The sequence below is a fragment of the Mchenga conophoros genome, linkage group LG6 (assembly GCF_057382185.1).
Source record: "Mchenga conophoros isolate Kocher_MC1m ecotype Shallow Benthic linkage group LG6, M_conophoros_male_GT1.1, whole genome shotgun sequence".
NCBI classification, from domain to species: Eukaryota; Metazoa; Chordata; class Actinopteri; order Cichliformes; family Cichlidae; genus Mchenga; species Mchenga conophoros.
In genome coordinates this window covers 4,137,696-4,154,785 of record NC_140531.1, presented here as the reverse complement: position 1 = coordinate 4,154,785, position 17,090 = coordinate 4,137,696, and the positions used below count along the sequence as shown (strand labels likewise).

The 17,090-nt window shown below is 42.4% G+C and overlaps 1 protein-coding gene across 1 annotated transcript; it reads left to right on the top strand.

Moving 5' to 3' along the window:
* The first annotated feature begins 52 nt into the window (after positions 1 to 52).
* On the top strand, positions 53 to 16,972 carry nup133 (nucleoporin 133). Its single transcript, XM_085275872.1, has 25 exons — positions 53 to 381; positions 562 to 677; positions 867 to 970; positions 1,371 to 1,604; positions 1,942 to 2,112; positions 2,562 to 2,717; positions 2,839 to 2,909; positions 3,997 to 4,144; positions 4,455 to 4,605; positions 5,196 to 5,350; positions 5,560 to 5,651; positions 8,269 to 8,432; positions 8,643 to 8,737; positions 8,996 to 9,220; positions 9,302 to 9,424; positions 9,555 to 9,654; positions 10,451 to 10,705; positions 11,154 to 11,287; positions 12,765 to 12,923; positions 14,238 to 14,373; positions 14,719 to 14,837; positions 15,177 to 15,257; positions 15,360 to 15,424; positions 16,142 to 16,230; positions 16,726 to 16,972. The coding sequence occupies exons 1-25, from the start codon at positions 254 to 256 to the stop codon at positions 16,860 to 16,862; spliced, it is 3,408 nt and encodes a 1,135-aa protein (XP_085131998.1). The 5' UTR covers positions 53 to 253; the 3' UTR covers positions 16,863 to 16,972.
* Positions 16,973 to 17,090: the final 118 nt, after the last annotated feature.

Sequence of the window (17,090 nt, the reverse complement as noted above, 5' to 3'; positions counted from 1 at the left end):
GTGGGTTTTTTTTCATATAGTCTGACTGACTTACCCACACAATAAGACTTTCCTCTGTGAAAGTGTTGCAGTTGTAAAATCTCGTTTTCGAGTTGTAAATAAAGTTTTACAAAATAGGCGGATGACGTTTTAATCCAGCGACTGCACCGCGCGCTGTTTGGAGAGTTGTATTTGGTGGATCTTTCGTGTGAGCGCGCTTTTCAGGCAGGGTTGTAGTTATCACTGTTGAACAGTTCGGGGTACCACCGCAGGCATGTTTAGCCCTCGAACCGCCCCGGGCTCCGGCCGTAGGCAGCCGGCCAGGACCCCCGGGAGGAAGAGTGTCTCCGGTGCGGTCCCTGGCCTCCTGTTCTCCCCGCGCAGGACGCCGTTGTCGGCGAGGTGAGTGTTGTCGGATCAGATTTACTCAATCGGAAGGCTCCATATATATGGCAAATAAAGACAATTTTACAGATTTATAGATGATGTTCTTTCGTGCTGAGTCGTCAGTGCAGTCTTGGGTTAACTGGGCCCATCAGACTGTAGCTACAGCTGATTGTTCTGAGTTTGTGTCATCCCCAGATCAACACCTACCCGAGTGCAGAGCCATGCAGGGGCAGAAACTGTTAACTATGATGTGCAGACCTTTGGCTCATCCCTCCCCGTCAAAGTTATGGAGGCACTGACGATGGCTGACGGTAAGAGAAACCTTGTCTTCTTTCTGAGAATGAAAGGTGTGCGTGTGTAATTTTATGAGCTTCAAACTAACATATTCATTTTCTATTTTCTTATATAGTTGCTCTCTCTTCTCTTTATGTTTCTGGTTGTGGGAGAGTTAGTAGTTTCCACTAAACATTTGTTTTTCATGTTCTTATTGGTTACTCTAGCTGATGATCAGATCTCAGTGAAGGTGTGTGAGAGCGGCTGGGCCTGGATGGTTTGTGGAGAGAGTCTGATCATCTGGAAGATCTGCCAAACTGCTGTAGCTAAGGTATGATCAGGGCAGACATTCTGCCTGAGTTTAAAATTCACTTTAAAACTACATTTAGACTAAAATTACAATCTAAAAATCATTAAAGAGTTATTTTAACATGTTCTCCAAAATAATGCAAGCGGCGTGAGGCCTTTTTTCCATCTGTAGGATCGACAAAGCAAATAATCATTCACTGATCATTTATTTCATGTGTCTTAGTTTTGTTTAAAGAGACTGGGTACAGTAACATGTGGTAAATGTTTCAGCGATAGAAAGATGGACTTTTTCTTCTCTCACAAAACCTGCTTTCTTATTCCGATATTAGATGGAGTAAACGATGAATCAAAACAGACTGAAAGTTCACAACGTGCTAAGCTGGCAGCTTTAACTTCACAAACTAAACTGTGTTTTCCTGCAGGTCTCAGTTTGTAAGGAGTTGCAACTGCCCAGCAGTGAGTACAACTACACTGCTGACCTTGTGGCTGTGACTTCCACTGCTCCCCTGGAGATGGCTGCTGTTCAGTCCATCTCTGTCTTGGCGGTGGCTGCAGAAGGAGCGGTTCGCTACTGGCCCAGCCTCTCCCAGGAGGGCAACTACACAGAGACCGATGTGGACCTGGGAGATCTGTGCAACTTTGTTGTTGCTGTCAGAGTAAGTAGGGTTCTTCAGTTGAAAATAGACGGTTTTGCTAACGAATTTGTTCCAAAAAAATCTCACCACTGACTCTGCCAAATCCAAAATACTCAAATATTTTTGAAAAGGGTCCCAAAGTACAATCACATCAAACAGTATCGCTCCAGAAATCACTGAGGAGTAATGCTGCTGTCCACGGTTTATTCACTGCATACCTTGAGATATCTTGAAACATTTAAACACACGTAATAAAGCTGGCATTGCACTTTATTTTGTGTAGATTTGTAAGGAACAGGATTAAATCAACAACATATAATTTGACCTCTTTGTTTCTCACTTCCTTCTCCTTTCTCAGGGTGGAAGCTTTGTCTTGTCCTCAGTAAAGAATCAGCTCTTGAGAGCAAGTGCAGATTCTTCTGGGAAGCTGCAGTGCCGAGCTCTGCAGCAGGGTCAGGGCATGCTCTCTGGCATCGGACGTCGTGTCTCCAGCCTGTTTGGCATCCTCTCGACACCAGCCAATGACACGGTGAGTCCTGTTAGGAGAGTCCACTGCAGAGTTTCATTTATTCTATCTGTACAACTCTTTTCTATCTTATGCATTTTTAATAATTAAGACTAGTCTGTGTACAGTGTTATTATTTTTCATCTATTGGTGATGACCTTTAAATACATCGAATAGTGTTGCTCTGAGCTTGACTCTTTCCCCATTTTTTACTGTCACTCATAGATAATCTGATTATAACCTGCTAATTACTTCCTCCATGTGTTATTTGTTTGTGTTTTATATTAATCAAGTTTTTTTAATCAATTTTAGCCACAGAGAGAAATGAGTGATTGCTTTTGATTCCGATTCACAAATTTCTTAAACACCCTTTATGTTTTAAGTCTATCAGGCTGAATAGTGAGGGCAGTTCTTCTCCAGTGTCAGTTTAGTTATCTTTAGTGTTCAGAGTTCTGACTCTATTACTGCTGCAGCTCTGCAGTGTGCTGTGGGTGGGGGAAAGCAGCTCCCTGTACACACTCACTGATTCCAGTCTGAGTAAATGGGAGGTCGACGACAGCTCGGAGCACCAGATCCTCAACTGGGACGCGCGCAGAGTTCTGAACGAGAGCATCACAGACGCTATATGGGTCAGTATAAGCAAACATGTGACCTTATTTATTACAGATGAAGGGCTTTTTCCTGTTCTGCACTGTAGCAAAGAAAACTAAATAAATAAGATCCAAATGAAAATGATTTCCTTTCCTCCAGGGGTCAGAGAGCAACTATGAGGAGATGAAGGAGGGAGCAAATGTGGCATACCTGGACATGAAGCTCAGCCAGTGAGTGTGTGATTAAAAGCAGCTTGTCTTTGGATTCACAAAAACCTGAATCATTTTTGTTTCCTTCTTCTTCTTCTTCTTCTTCTTCTTCTTCTTCTTCTTCTTCTTCACTAAAACATGCCGCATGTAGGATTGCATGTGCTAAAGCATGGTAAAGTGTTAGAGTGACCAACCGGCCTCTTCTTTTGCACTTGTTGACTTGTAAAAGTCTATATGACATTTTTTATTTCACGATTCATTAACCACACAGAGAAGCCATCGTTTGAATGTGTTAATGTTTTCTTGAAGCAAACAGTATTATTAAAGTTCTTCATGACTGGACCGAGTGTCCTCTTTTTTTGGAAATCAAAATATGGTCACTCTAGCGTTAGCATACTACGGCCAAACTGAGCTAGCCACCCTGTGTCGCTCTGCACTTCAAAGATTAATCTCAGAATTTAAAAAATTATATTCAATATATAAATATTAAATGAAAGATGGATTTTATCCATTCAGTCAATAAAAAGACTTGTTTTACACTTGACCTGATGAATGCAAAAACAAAGAATTACCAGATTTAAAAAATAAAAAATTTAACGGGTTTTTGTTCCCAAGGAAAATGAGCCACATATGAGGATATTCGTTTAAAATTTCGATAGAAGAGTAGCAGTATAATGTCCTCGTAAGTGGACATCAGGCCCTTGTAGAGATTTAGTATTTTGGTCTAAATAACCCAAAATTTGATGTCAACATATGTGGACGCCAGGTCCTCGGAGGTTAAGGGGCGGAGAGGAGGACGCTGCTAATAAAGTTACACAATTACACAGTGAATTCGCGTTTATTATGTTATTTACAAAATGCCACCATTTTTGTCTTGGTCGTATGATTTTATTTTGTTGTATTTATCCGCGACACCTTAGAGGCCGGTCCGTGACAATATTGTCTGACGTTAAACCGGTCTGTGGTGTAAAAAAGGTTGGGGACCACTGTCTTAGTCGACAGGTTATCTTGTGTTTATTTGTTGCCTCCATGTTCCTCTATTATTCGCTATTCCTCTTGAACTTACTGCACCCCTGGCTGCACTGAGCTACACTCTGTGTGCTTTCAGAGCCGGGTTGGTGGTTTTGGCTGCAGCCTGGCACCCGTCCGACACTCCCTGCCTGGCCTACTTCTGCCTGGTCACCCTGCAGGACAACGGAGCCACCATCTCTGACCAGTTCACCGTGGAGGTCACAAAGTACAGCTCTCCCTTCCAGGTCAGACCTGAAGCTGCTACTGCAGCAGTGGTGTTTTTGTGATTTGATCTATTAGAGGATCAGTCTGGTCATTCTCTTCTTGTGTAAAAGCCTGCTCATCAAGAAGAGCCTGATAATTACAATCCTCGATTATAATTATTAAAACATTAACCACTTTGAGCAACGCAGAAGAGTGGAACTGTCCAAACAAGTGACAGTGAAACTACAGGACATTGTAAAATAAAGTCCAGCATTTACAGTTCCTATTATAAGAGTGAAGATATTTATGCTTTTATTTTGAAAGTCTTCAGTTATTCTGTTATTTCCTCAGAACAAGGAGACGCTGCAGGCCACTCGGCTGGTGTTGCCTCGTTCCCCTGGCTCCACAGCCTTTCTGTACACTGAGGACGTAGTGTTCGCCTGCTCAACAGGAACCAACAGGGTCGCAGTTCCTGATGAGAAAATCAGCTTTAACTCACCAGGTGGGAAAGTTGGAGCGTTAGAGCAAGAACGCCTTCATTTTGTCACTATTGCTGCATGTAATAGTCAACGAAATTAATACTGTGGTCAGTGAATAGTTTGTTTTTCAATTAAGTTAAATGAAATTCCTGATTCTGTGGGATAAACGTCTTTTGGCGTTGGTTTGAAATTCAGTTACACAGAAGTATTGAATGTGTTTCAAAAAATTAATTAAAATCTGTAACATCACTGAACAAAGTTCTTTTTCATAATACAAACAAATTTCACCTGCATCTCATTGCCTCCCAAAAATCTATAACTGATCAAATTCATGTTGCTTGAATAAGTTAACTTATATATTTAACAGGTTTTTGTCCACTGTGTTGGTGTAAGAGGATTAAACTGTACGTTGCTTCGAAGACTCAGATATTCCTAAAAGATAAAATTGTTCGAGAATGTTTTGGTCAGGGATGAATTAAGAAAAACATATAATAAAGTATTTGTAAAGGAATAAATAATTCACTCGACTTGTTCAATAGGCCAATAAATGCTTTCAGTTTAGATCAAATCCAGGTGAGTGATCTGTTTATGTTGGTGGCCTCTGTCTGTGCAGGTGATGGTGTACGTGGAGCAGGCTGCTGTGCCAACCTGCCGGTCTTTTTCTCGCAAAACAGCGGTCTGGTGGCGGTGGTGGCCAGAGAGAGTGCCTCCATCCTGCCAGAGACCATGGAGGACTCGCTGTGCTCCTCGCTGGCTGCGGCCCCGGAAGTAAGTTTCAAAGAGAGCCGTCTGAGCGATGAGACTAAGAACTTTCTTTTTATGCCAGTTTGTGAGACTTCAATCTTTCTCATGACTTCTGCGTCTCATAATTATTGACACAAGAAATCCTGAGAAGGAAAATTATAACTAAACTAACGTGATTATCGTGATTGTGGGTGTTGCAGTCATGCATTTCTAATGTTGAATTTGCATCAAAGGTGTCGGCCATGGAGACGCCAACCCGAGCCGAGCCTGTAGCTCAGGAGGACAAAACCAAACTCCTGAAGGCGGCCTTCCTGCAGTTCTGTCGGTACGTCTTAAATACAGCTCACATCTCCTTTGAAAAATATTTTAAAGAATAAAAATAATAAAGTGCCTTCATAATATTAGAAAAAAACAAGCTGTGGAAGAGAGCCAGGGATTAATAATAACAAATAATTAAATGCAGAGAGGTGTATAAACAGAATCCCCCAGCAGCCTGGACCTATTGCAGCACAACTAAGGAAAGATTAGAGGTCACCTGATTCAACCCAAACTATATGCTTTATCAAAAAGGGCGTTTTTAGGCCAAATCTTAAAGGTAGAAACAGTGTCTGTCTGCCAAATCCAAACTGACAGGTGGTTCCACAGAGCAGGAGTCTAAAGGCTGAAGGCTCTGTCTCCTATTCTACTTTTAAATACTCTAGGAACAACAAGGAAGCACGCAGACCAAGAGCAAAGATTTTTATTGGTGTGATACGGTACTAAGATAACTAAGATAAGATGAGGCCTGATCATTCAAAACCTGCACATGAGGAGCAGGATTCTAAATAAATATACCCTGTCAGTACTCTTGCTGAGTGCTGAGTACAATAAGCTCTTTTCTGAATTTAGAAGCAGAAAATTAGGTATTGAGGCAACTAATTGGTGTGTGTTATCTGACTTCATGGATAAATGAAGTTGGGCATCATCTGCATAGCTTTTCTACGCTCCTGGAGTCCTCAAAGCGCTCTATACAACACGCCACATTCACCCATACACACAAGCAGCTTTGTCAGCGCTTTAACTAACATACACTCAAACATCAGAGTGAGCAGGAAAGTGCAGGAGGGAGAGGCGAAGAGGCCATGCTGCTAGCAGGTCGGCTGCGAGTTCATTTAAGCTTGCGAATGCCTAAAGCAGTGAGTGAATACTGAAAAAATAATCAGCGTGTGAATCAACAGAGAGTGTGCTTTAGATAAAACGTGACGATTCCACCGTGGCATACAGCATTATCTGTAAGTCTGTACTTACAGATAATGACACAGATAAACTCCACATAATCACCACTGTGTGCTGGAACAGGAAGAGCCAGCACCAAGTTCACTTATATATTCTGTATCAGGTAAATACAGAAGTGACTAAATCACTCTACTTTTTGAGAATATTGTTTTTGTGAATCTCTGGCCAACATCTGTGAATCTCGGACTCCCGGACCATCAGCACCGGCTCCCCTCAGGGCTGTGTTCTTTCTCCTCTGCTCTTCTCCCTGTACACAAACTGCTGCACCTCCACCCACCAGTCTGTCAAGCTAATCAAGTTTGCAGATGACACCACCGTCATTGGGCTCATCTCGGATGGGGACAAGTCTGCCTACAGGAGGGAGGTTGAACGTCTGGTGTCTTGGTGCAGCCACAACAACCTGGTGCTGAATGCCCAGAAGACAGTGGAGATTATTGTGGACTTCAGGAAGCACACAGCTCCACTCCCCCCCATCATCATGTCTGACACCCCCATCACCTCTGTGGACTCATTCCGCTTCCTGGGTACCACCATCACCCAGGACCTGAAGTGGGAGCCCACCATCACCTCCGTCATCAAGAAAGCCCAGCAGAGGATGTACTTCCTGAGGCAGCTGAAGAAATTCAACCTGCCAACACGGACGATGATGCAGTTCTACACTGCAATCATCGAGTCCATCCTCACCTCCTCCATCACCGTGTGGTACGCTGGAGCCACTATCAGGGACAAACAGAGACTGCAGCGTGTTGTGCGCTCTGCTGAGAAGGTGATTGGCTGCAGACTCCCATCTCTGCAGGACCTGTACACCTCCAGGACACTGGGGCGTGCAGCTCGGATCTCAGCTGACCCTTCTCACCCTGGACACAGTCTGTTTGACCTGCTCCCCTCAGGCAGGAGGCTCCGGTCCATTCGCACCAGAACCTCTCGCCATAAGAACAGTTTCTTCCCCTCTGCTGTTGGACTCATGAACAATAACCGTATGACTGTTCCCACCACTAACACATGACCCTACGCTGTGTCACTGCATCATTCCATGTTTGGCACTGATCACCACCTGCACTCATGTATATATCATGTATATATCTATCTACTTAGCACTTTTAATTCTTATTCTTATTTTTATATTTTTATGACACTATGTTTGCACTGAAGCACCGCAGCAATTTCCTAATGTTGTAAACCTGCTCAACATTTGGCAATAAAACCCTTTCTGATTCTGATTCTGATTCTGATTCTGAACATGTTTGTTCATTTTTGTTGTTTATCAAGTAAAAACATCAAAGCTGCGTTTCTCTGCATCATGTTGTGTTGAGTGACTTGGCTGTTGTAAGCTTCTGATGAATGTTGAAGTCTTATATTGAAGCTCAGGGTCTTTAATATGGGCAAAAGGAGTTATCATTCACACTTTCTAGCCATAATGACCGGTCATCTGTAAGTGAGTAAGAGAAAAACAACACATTTGCTTTTCTTTATAGTTTGTTTCTGTGTGTGTATAACCTGGTCTGTCTGTTGCTATTTGCTGGCTGTTTGGGGGCAGGAGCTGTGTTTCCAGACTCTGTGATGGGATTGTCTGTGCTTCCTCATTTCTCTCTGAGCCCTTAAAAAGCACTGAGAGGACAAGTCTATATTCCTGTAACGTCCCAAACTCTTCTTCTCTCCTCTGTCAGTAATGACCTGGTCGGGGCTCAGACCGTCACAGATGAGCTGTTCCCAGCTGACGGCGATGGGGAGGAGGGAGCTGAGCTGGACACCATGGTGACTCAAATCAACCTTGATTTGGTGGACGATTACCCGGCCTCTGACCCTCGCTGGGCCGAGTCTGTCCCCGATGGTGAGCTGAGACGAGAGGAAACAAAACACAAAAAGTTATTAACCAACCAATGAAAAGCTGTATTGTATGAAACTAGTGCTTGTAAGGTTTCGTCCTCTCTGCAGTCACTGTACAGTTCTCACGTAGCTGATCGGACTTTGCATTTAATGTGTGTGTTGGAAAAAGACTTGAACTGTTTTGTTTTTTTTCTTCTCTCTCTGGGATTTGAAGAGAGCGCTGGTTTTCCTCTCACTTCCCTCATCATCCTTCACCAACTGGAGGATAAGATGAAGGCCCATGGCTGCTTCATGGAGTTTTTGCTGCAGGTAAAGAAACCTGCACTTTTGCATGTGTGCACACACTCAGAGTTCACTTTATAAGGCACACTTTAAGCTTGTTGGTGGAAAATTATTAAATTAAACTAGATTAAGATCAACTTGTACATTAGATTGCAAAGGTACTTTTACTAACATACAAACAGGGCTGAAAATAAAAATGTGATACAAATCAAAACTCAAAGGCTGAATTTAGAAATGCATCAGTCCAGTTGCCTCTCAAAAGCCGCCATCATCCTCTGTTGCCAGGTTGGACTGCTGGACCGACTCACTCAGGTGACTGTACGTTCATCTCCCATGGCAACACGCCTGCTGCTGTGTGAACATGCGGAGAAGTTGCAAGCAGCCATGGTGCTGAAAAATCACCACACCAAACACTCTGAACTAGTGAACCGGGCCATCAGCACGGCGCTGCAGAGGAACAACACCGCCGTGCCGCAAAGCCTCACCGCTGCTGACGTCTTCTTCAGAGAGGTTTGAGTCTCTGGCAGCGAGAAGGTATCACAGTTTGTTTGTGTAATAGATGGTCATTGGACTGTTGTTGTGCACTCACAGGTCTCTCAGATCTCCTTGGTGTTCGACTGTCTGCTGGAGGAGGAGGAGCGGAGTCTGAAGGAGAGTCCAGTGGACTCGGTGCAGTGGGCCGAAGTGGTCCTCACAGTCAACAACATCATCAAGGTAAATGTGTGCTGTTTTCTTTTTATTTACTGCGGTCACGTTAAAACTTAGGCTTCATTTTTAAGTGTGTGTGTGTGTGTGTGTGTGTGTGTGTGTGTGTGTGTGTGTGTGTGTGTGTGTGTGTGTGTAGGACATGCTTCAAGCTGCTGGTCAGTACAGAGACATGAAGGCCTCCATGTACAGAGCGTCTGAAAATGCTGCTGCAGAGCCTGAGTACATCCCATGGACAGGTGACAACATGAAGCTTCTTAGATTCACTTGGTGTCAAATGTATTTTGATGGACACTCCAGTCACGTGCAAAAGCAGACTGAGCACAGAACCGTGGCTCTCACAGGCCTGAATGTGCGCTTAAGGTCATTTATAATTTTAAACTTGTTTGATCTGCTGCTCAAACAACCACCAGCATAAATTTTGTATTTTATTATTTATTTGTTTTTGTATTTTTGTAAGTTTTACAGCTTTTCTTACTAAACAGTTAAATGACAGAAAAGCACAGAGGGAGTTTCACTGGTCCGACCCACTTAAGATCAAAGTGGATGTAATATGACACCATGCTTTAGTCTAATGTCATCGAAATACTGCAAAACCTGCCATACAAACTCATGGCAGTAAATTTGGGCACTAATACCACAAAGTTTACAGAGTGGGTATGGACAGGAAAGCTCAGTTCTGAAAGTTTTCTGTTGGGAAATAAAACTTTGCTGTTTAAATTTACCAGCTACAAACTAAGAAAAAAATAAGAGCCGAATATGATAAATGTCCTTATGTATTCACAGTGACATGTAATTATTCTACATATGACCCTATTAGTGTATGTTGTTGTTCAGTGTTTGTAACTAAATCACTTTAGCACTTCATCCAAATATGCATTTATGCTTATGTAAACATCGTGACTTAAAATCCCCTCTTAAACTGAAGAAGTTTGTAAGAAACTGAATGTTTGAATGGCTCCGTGTCTGCACTGTGTGTTGGAGCAGAACTGATTATTAACCCTGTTTTCTTTCCACCTGACCTTGCTTATGCAGCATCAGGTGGCGTTGGCGGCGTTCGAACAGTCCTCTCGCGCCAGCACGAGATCATACTGCGCACAGTGTACCCACATGCTGACTCAGAGCTGCGCAATGCCCTTTGTGAGCAGCTGGTGGCGCTGTTGGATATCTACTTGGGCAGTTTTGTGGCCCAGCTAAACTCCCTGCAGCAGCAGAGGACCCAACAGGAGCGCTACAACAGCTTGGAGATGGAGTACAGCCAGCGGCGCTCCGAGCTGCTCGCACCGCTCTGTAAGTGGAGGATTAAAATGTGATGGCTGTGAATGATCGAGTCTTATAGATTCACAGAGTAAGATTTAAATCTTTAACATTAAAGGGGATTGTTGTGACATTTAGAAATTTAGATTTTTTTGTTAAGAGTTTTGTTAGATGAGTAAAAATGCTGTAATAAAGTATTCCTTTGGTAATTCCTCTTTTGTATGAAGAAATAAATTTTCTTTATTACAGAAAAAAAGCTTTGAGTGCTCAAACTGAGTAGAAAGCTGGTATATTATTAGCTGTCCAATTACAGGTTGTTGCAGTAAACAAACTATCCATCACGCAAAGCTCACACACAGGCATGTTGTAATCAGACACGTGGACACTGCAAACTGAAGTGTAACGTCCATGTCTCAATGTTTATGTTTCTTCTGTAGGTTTTTCCTTTCTGTTTATTTATTTTTATTTTTTTGCGTTGCAGTGGAGCTCGGTCAGTACCAGTGGGTGGCAGCGTTGGCTGAGAAGTACTGTGACTTTGACATCCTGGTTCAGATGTGTGAGCAGACAGACAACCAGAGCCGCCTGCAGCACTACATGGCCAAGTTTGCAGATCAGGTACACAAAAACTCAAAGATTCCTCAGCTGCTCTGCACGAGTTTCCCTACATGTTATTTACCTTTTTTATTTTTTTATTTAGGATGTAAGGACACAGTGTTTTACGTTGTACAGGATTGTAAAGGCACTTTGAGGCCATTTTACATTTTAACCCAATAAAAACTAGGCTCCTCTGACATCTGGGCATCCAAAAAGCTAACCCTGACTCCCAAGGTCCAACTGTCCGACTCCAACATGAAGTCAGTACTGCTGTACAGGGCTGAAACCTGGAGCACACACAAAACCTCAAACAGAAAAACCCAGACATTCCTAAACAGCTGTCTGAGAAGGATTCTCCACATTCGCTGGCCAGACACCATCAGTAACATCAACCTATGGGAAAGAACCTGTCAACTCCCAGTAGACGAAGAAAAGATGGTGCTGGGTAGGGTACACTCTACGCAAACCACCAACCTACATCACCAGGCAGGTTCAGGTGGAACCCTCAAGGCAAGCGAAGGAGGCGCCGCCCAACAAGCACCCGGCGACGACACCTCGAGGCAGAAGTGACAAAGACGGGCTACACCTGGAGCCAACTAGAAAGAATGGCTCAGGACGGTATTTAGCCCGGCCCCTACCCTGGAAGGGGTGACGGGCAGCAGTAGTAGTTGACTGTATCTTTTATTTAGGCTTAAAAATATGCAGCCATCTGCTAGTTTGTTTGTTTTTAAGTTGATTTCATTGACTATGAATGTAGCCTAGTTGTTGGCACCAGACCTGTCACACAATCCTCTCCAGAGAATGCTCCAAAAAAGAGAAAAACCCCTAACAAAGGATGTATAACCAGTACTATGTTTAATTTTATGTTTATTTTTTCTATATTGGAGAACTAATGGCTCCTTTAGTGTGTTGTGACGTACTGACAAGGGCTACAGTCCTAGTGTAGCAAAGGACCAGATACACACAGGCTTGTCAGGCTTAGGAAATGCTTTTATTTTGCTTATTCTTTTCAGTTCAGCGCAGGTGACTCCAGCAGCTGCTTCTCCAGCTTCACACACACTCCTCTCCCGTCTGTCTACATATAAAAGGGGAGAGAGTCATGTCTCTCGAGGTGTCTCCTCTGCCACCTCGGCGCCCTGAGAGCTCACTGTACCGCCCCTCCACTGCAGCGGGCCAGAGACCACGCCCCTGCCACACATATGATGATTGACTAAATTGGCATGTTATCAAATTCTGTCTGGTTATCATGAACTGCAAATTTAAGAAATGTTGTTAACATCATCCCAAAAGAATAATAACAATCTCTCGGGCTTTCTTTTAACCTGGATAACTTTGGGTACATTTACAGATACATCACCTTTCATCAGCACTTAAAGAAAGGTGACGCACATACCTGGAAGGAGCAGGTGTCTGCACAAATACCGGATTCTATCGAGAACTCAGACCAGAGTATATCAGTAAACACTTTAACGTTCTCTTTGTACCTTTACTTTTGCAGAACTTTTCCGACTTCCTGTTTCGTTGGTACATGGAGAAAGGCAAGAGAGGGAAGCTGCTGTCCCAGCCGGCCGCTCAGCACCAGCAACTCGCCAGCTTCCTGCAGGCTCATCAGCATCTCAGCTGGCTGCATCACATCCACATCCACGACTACCAAAGTGTATGTTTAAAAATAAAAACGCACACACACATTTACAATTCTGCTTCACAAAACCAGCACAATACAATTTTCTATGAATTTTTAATATCCCAACTAAATCCTAATCTGAACCCAAACGTTTTTTGGAGGGGGGGGAGGGGGGGTAACCATTTCAAACCTATCAGGACCAGTCAAAATCTGGCCAACATTGTAGCAACATGATTTTCTCAGTCTAACTCTGTCACACATTAATAAACACATCCGCCTTGCTCTATTCAAGCTCATGTAACCACACGGCTTCCTAGTGTCCTTACCTCCTTTCCTCTTTCCTTCCTGGTTTTTTTTTTTGTACTTTTAACCTTTTCATATTTTTTCTTCTGCTGTTCGTTCATCGCTTGTGCACTTCAGTCTTTTCACTACCTCTGGAAATAGCATTTTTCAAAAATACTGCAGTTTTGCAACGAACAAAAATATAGGGTCATTGTTTCCTTCCTTCCTTCCTTTCCTAACCGTCCTGCTGTCTTTCCTGTTAAACACACAGTGTGTGGCTGTTACAGTGTGATCTACGATGGAAACACAAATTCAGTTTCCTTCCGTTTTCATTTGAAACCGTTGCTCATAGAAGACAAAGCACAGAAGAAAGCATCCTGTAACATATCTGTTACACACTCACACTTTCTAAAGTTTCCTTCCTGTTTGCAGTTAACAAACACAAAGTGAAACCACGGGCACACATATATCTAAACTGAAGAAGACTTCCTCTTTTGGCCTCACTTGTCAGTAGAAATCCACTTTGACAAAGACGCGTTCGAGGCTGTAAACTTCACTGTGTTATCCTGGTTGATACTGTTTTGGTTCCTCTTTTCCATTTGAACTGTGATAATGAATGTGCCTGGTAAGGTATTTAGCAGACAGGGATCTGTTATTCTCATTTCAACTCAGTTTTATTATTGAATTCTTTTAGAACAGCTTTTCATGGTTCACAGTTCTTATGTATCTCATGCTGGGCCTTCATGCAGCTTCTCCGTTCATCCTCTGACTGAGATGAGCAGTTTTAGCTCCTCCCTTTTTTTAGTCAACAAAGTATTGATCACGTCACCCAATTGTTTAAGTAAATATAATTCTAAAGGTGCTGGTGACGTGAAATTCTCACCACATGTCAGTAACAACCCACGCAAAGAAATCAATGCATAGATGTCCATAAATTATGTATAATAATGAAAAGTGACATTACTCTGTTTATTTGAATCAAGCTGTATCAAAGTCTTAGTTACACAGATCGATATATTTTTGGTGCGACGATGTCGTGGCTAACGTGGTATTTCACGTCTGCAGGCCCACAGAACTCTCTACAGCCAAGCCAACATGGAAACACGTTACTTTGTGAAAAAGAAGACACTGCTGGCTCTCAGTAAGCTGACTGCACTAGCGTCTGACCTGCCGGAGGACCAGCTCTCCAAACAAATTGATGGTAAAAAAGCGCACACATTGCTGTATGCATGCAGACCTCCCTGCACCTCATAAACTTCGTTATCCGTGGAATTTTACTGAATCGAACCAGCATTTTAGATCATTTTATTGACACAGATTCTTAGATTGTCAGTGAATAAAAGTTACTTAGCTGCTACAACAGTGGTTGCTTTGATCTCATAGTAATTCAGAGAAAAGTTCAGAGTGTAAACTCATTCATCTTTTTCTTACTAATGAAAGGGCATGATAAAATCGCCATATAAAGGTACATGTATTTGTGGAATGGCAGGTGCTTTGTAATATGTCTTGTAAGTAGACTTGACACTGTCATTCATCTGCCAATCAGACATTGTGGAGCAGGAGCGCTTCCTGCTGCATCAGGAGACTCTGCCTCGACAGCTGCTGGAGGAGAAGCAGCAGAACCCCGACACCATGCCTCTGCTCAGTGCTCACAACCTCATACAGGTGAAAACACGTGCTGCTTGTTTGTGGAGAATTTTCCCGAGTGAACGAAAACTGCTTGTTAACTTAGGTACAATATTTAAACAAGATCATTTCAGTTGCTTAAATGTTTTTTATGATAACTGTATTGGTGTCTGCGGTTCCAAATAAAGAACCTGTTATTGGATGGATTAATGAAAGTAGATAAAAGTAGTATAGAAGGACCTCACCTTAAGACAAAGTGATAATCATAGGTATGCAGAAAAGATCAGATCACATTTAGAGAGGGTCAGAAGAAAATGATTCAAACACTGAGACTGAACAGCTTCGGTGCATTTCCTTTTTAACTCTCGTCCTCTCCAGCTGTACATCTGTGATGACAACAGGCGAGCCAACGAGTACGATTTCAAAAAGGCTCTGGATCTGCTGGAGTACATCGATGAGGTAGCCGCTAGCGTTTGTTTACAGCACTGGTGCGTTTGAGGCTCAGTTAGTCGGTCTCTCAACTTTAGCAACTTTAGCGGTTTTCTTGCTTTTCTGTTGTAGGACGATGCTGTGGACATCGACGCACTCAAATGTGAGATTTTCGGCAAAGCGCTTAGGAGAGACGAGTAAGATCCGTCATGGTTTTTTGTATACATTCAACTGGGACTTTGCTTAAATTAAAACTTTTTCGCCTGGTATTTCTCTAATAACATGCAAATAGTTTTCTAGTAGTGAGTAACCTATGATTAGCTGAATATACGTTGTTTTGTTTTTTAGAGCCTTTCAGCCAGTTTCAGGTCACTGTTTAGCTTTAAAGCCACAAATCGAGTGTTTGGATTCATTCTCAGTTTTCTAGTTTTCAGCAATAAGACCGTGTGCACATAAAGAGCCAGACATTTCCCCCTGAAGCTGGTAGGGGCCAAAAACAGAGCAAAAAATTAATTAATATTGGACTCTCCCAGATGATCAGAAACACGACTCTAAATGATAAAAAGCTATTCTGTTATTTCACAACTGATAATATTGTTTACAGCTTGATTCCTCCACCGCCTGCTGTTAAAAACACGATGTTCATGTGAAATACCATTAGTAGTTAGTAGAATAATCAAAAAATACAATCTTTGGAATTATATACCAGCTGTAAAGGATATAAGTGTTTTATTGATATGCCAGGAAAGATGGAGTGTCAGTGATTACAGTTAGTTTGGATCAGTAAAGGAATCTGGAAAAAAAACAGAAGTCAGTACTTCTGTGTGTGTTGGATTTGTAATGGTTGATTTAAATGCTGTGGGTATCTTTATTGTTTTTTTTGTTTGTTTGTTTGTTTGTTTTTCCACCTCCAGCTGGTCTTCTGCAGATGGGAACGACGACCCTCTGGAAGCAACAAAAGACAGCATCTTTGTCAAGATCCTCCTCAAACTCATTCAGGAAGGTGAGAAACATTGATGAAGACTTGGTGGATTAAAGAAATATGGGGAGGGGGTTCAAGCGTATTGATGGGAAAATGGGTTTAAATGACACGCAAGTTATCCCTATTATGTCATGAGAGCCCCTTGTTCAACTTAAATAGCTGCGTAGGCTAATTCCATATAGAACTAGTTTATCAAAAACTGTGCACAATACAACTGAACACTTCTGTACATGTGATTGTCAAAGTTAGCAAACATTTGGTTCTGGCTGGAGGGAGTCGGGCTCAGCCAGTAATCCCAGCCGGCTTAGTTTTTACTCTTCTACACGTTCTGTTGACGGCTCTTCTAAACAGTGGACCACTCAAGCCCTCCCTTTTTTTTGAGTATATTATGAACAGTCATGAGCCGAAAGAATTCAGTTTTCTTTATCTGTATGGTCATCAAATCATATGTATCCTTATATGAAAAATACACTTGTAATTACTAAACAGATGAACTCTTTCTTCTGTATTTTCCAGGCGTCTCTCTGCAGACCTATCTGCCCGACATCAAAGACCTCCTGGAGCTGGATGAGCTCAGCAGTTTGAAATCAAAGCCATATTTTGAATTTGTCCTTCGAGCTAATTATGAACATTACCTTCAAGCCCAGATGTAACAACCACCAAACCCACCAGTGAAACATTGTGCGATTCAGCTTTTCTTTGCATTCTACTCACTTTTCTTTAAATTGTGCTCTTTTCTAAATAAATGTGTTGATTTTGTGTACTTTTCTGTATGGTTTCACTCTCCTACTATTCCTCAAAGACGCACAGCTGTGACACATTTCACTGGCTTCTGTACATATTTGGAAAAAGAAGTGCTGCTGTAAAGAAAATAGTTGTTT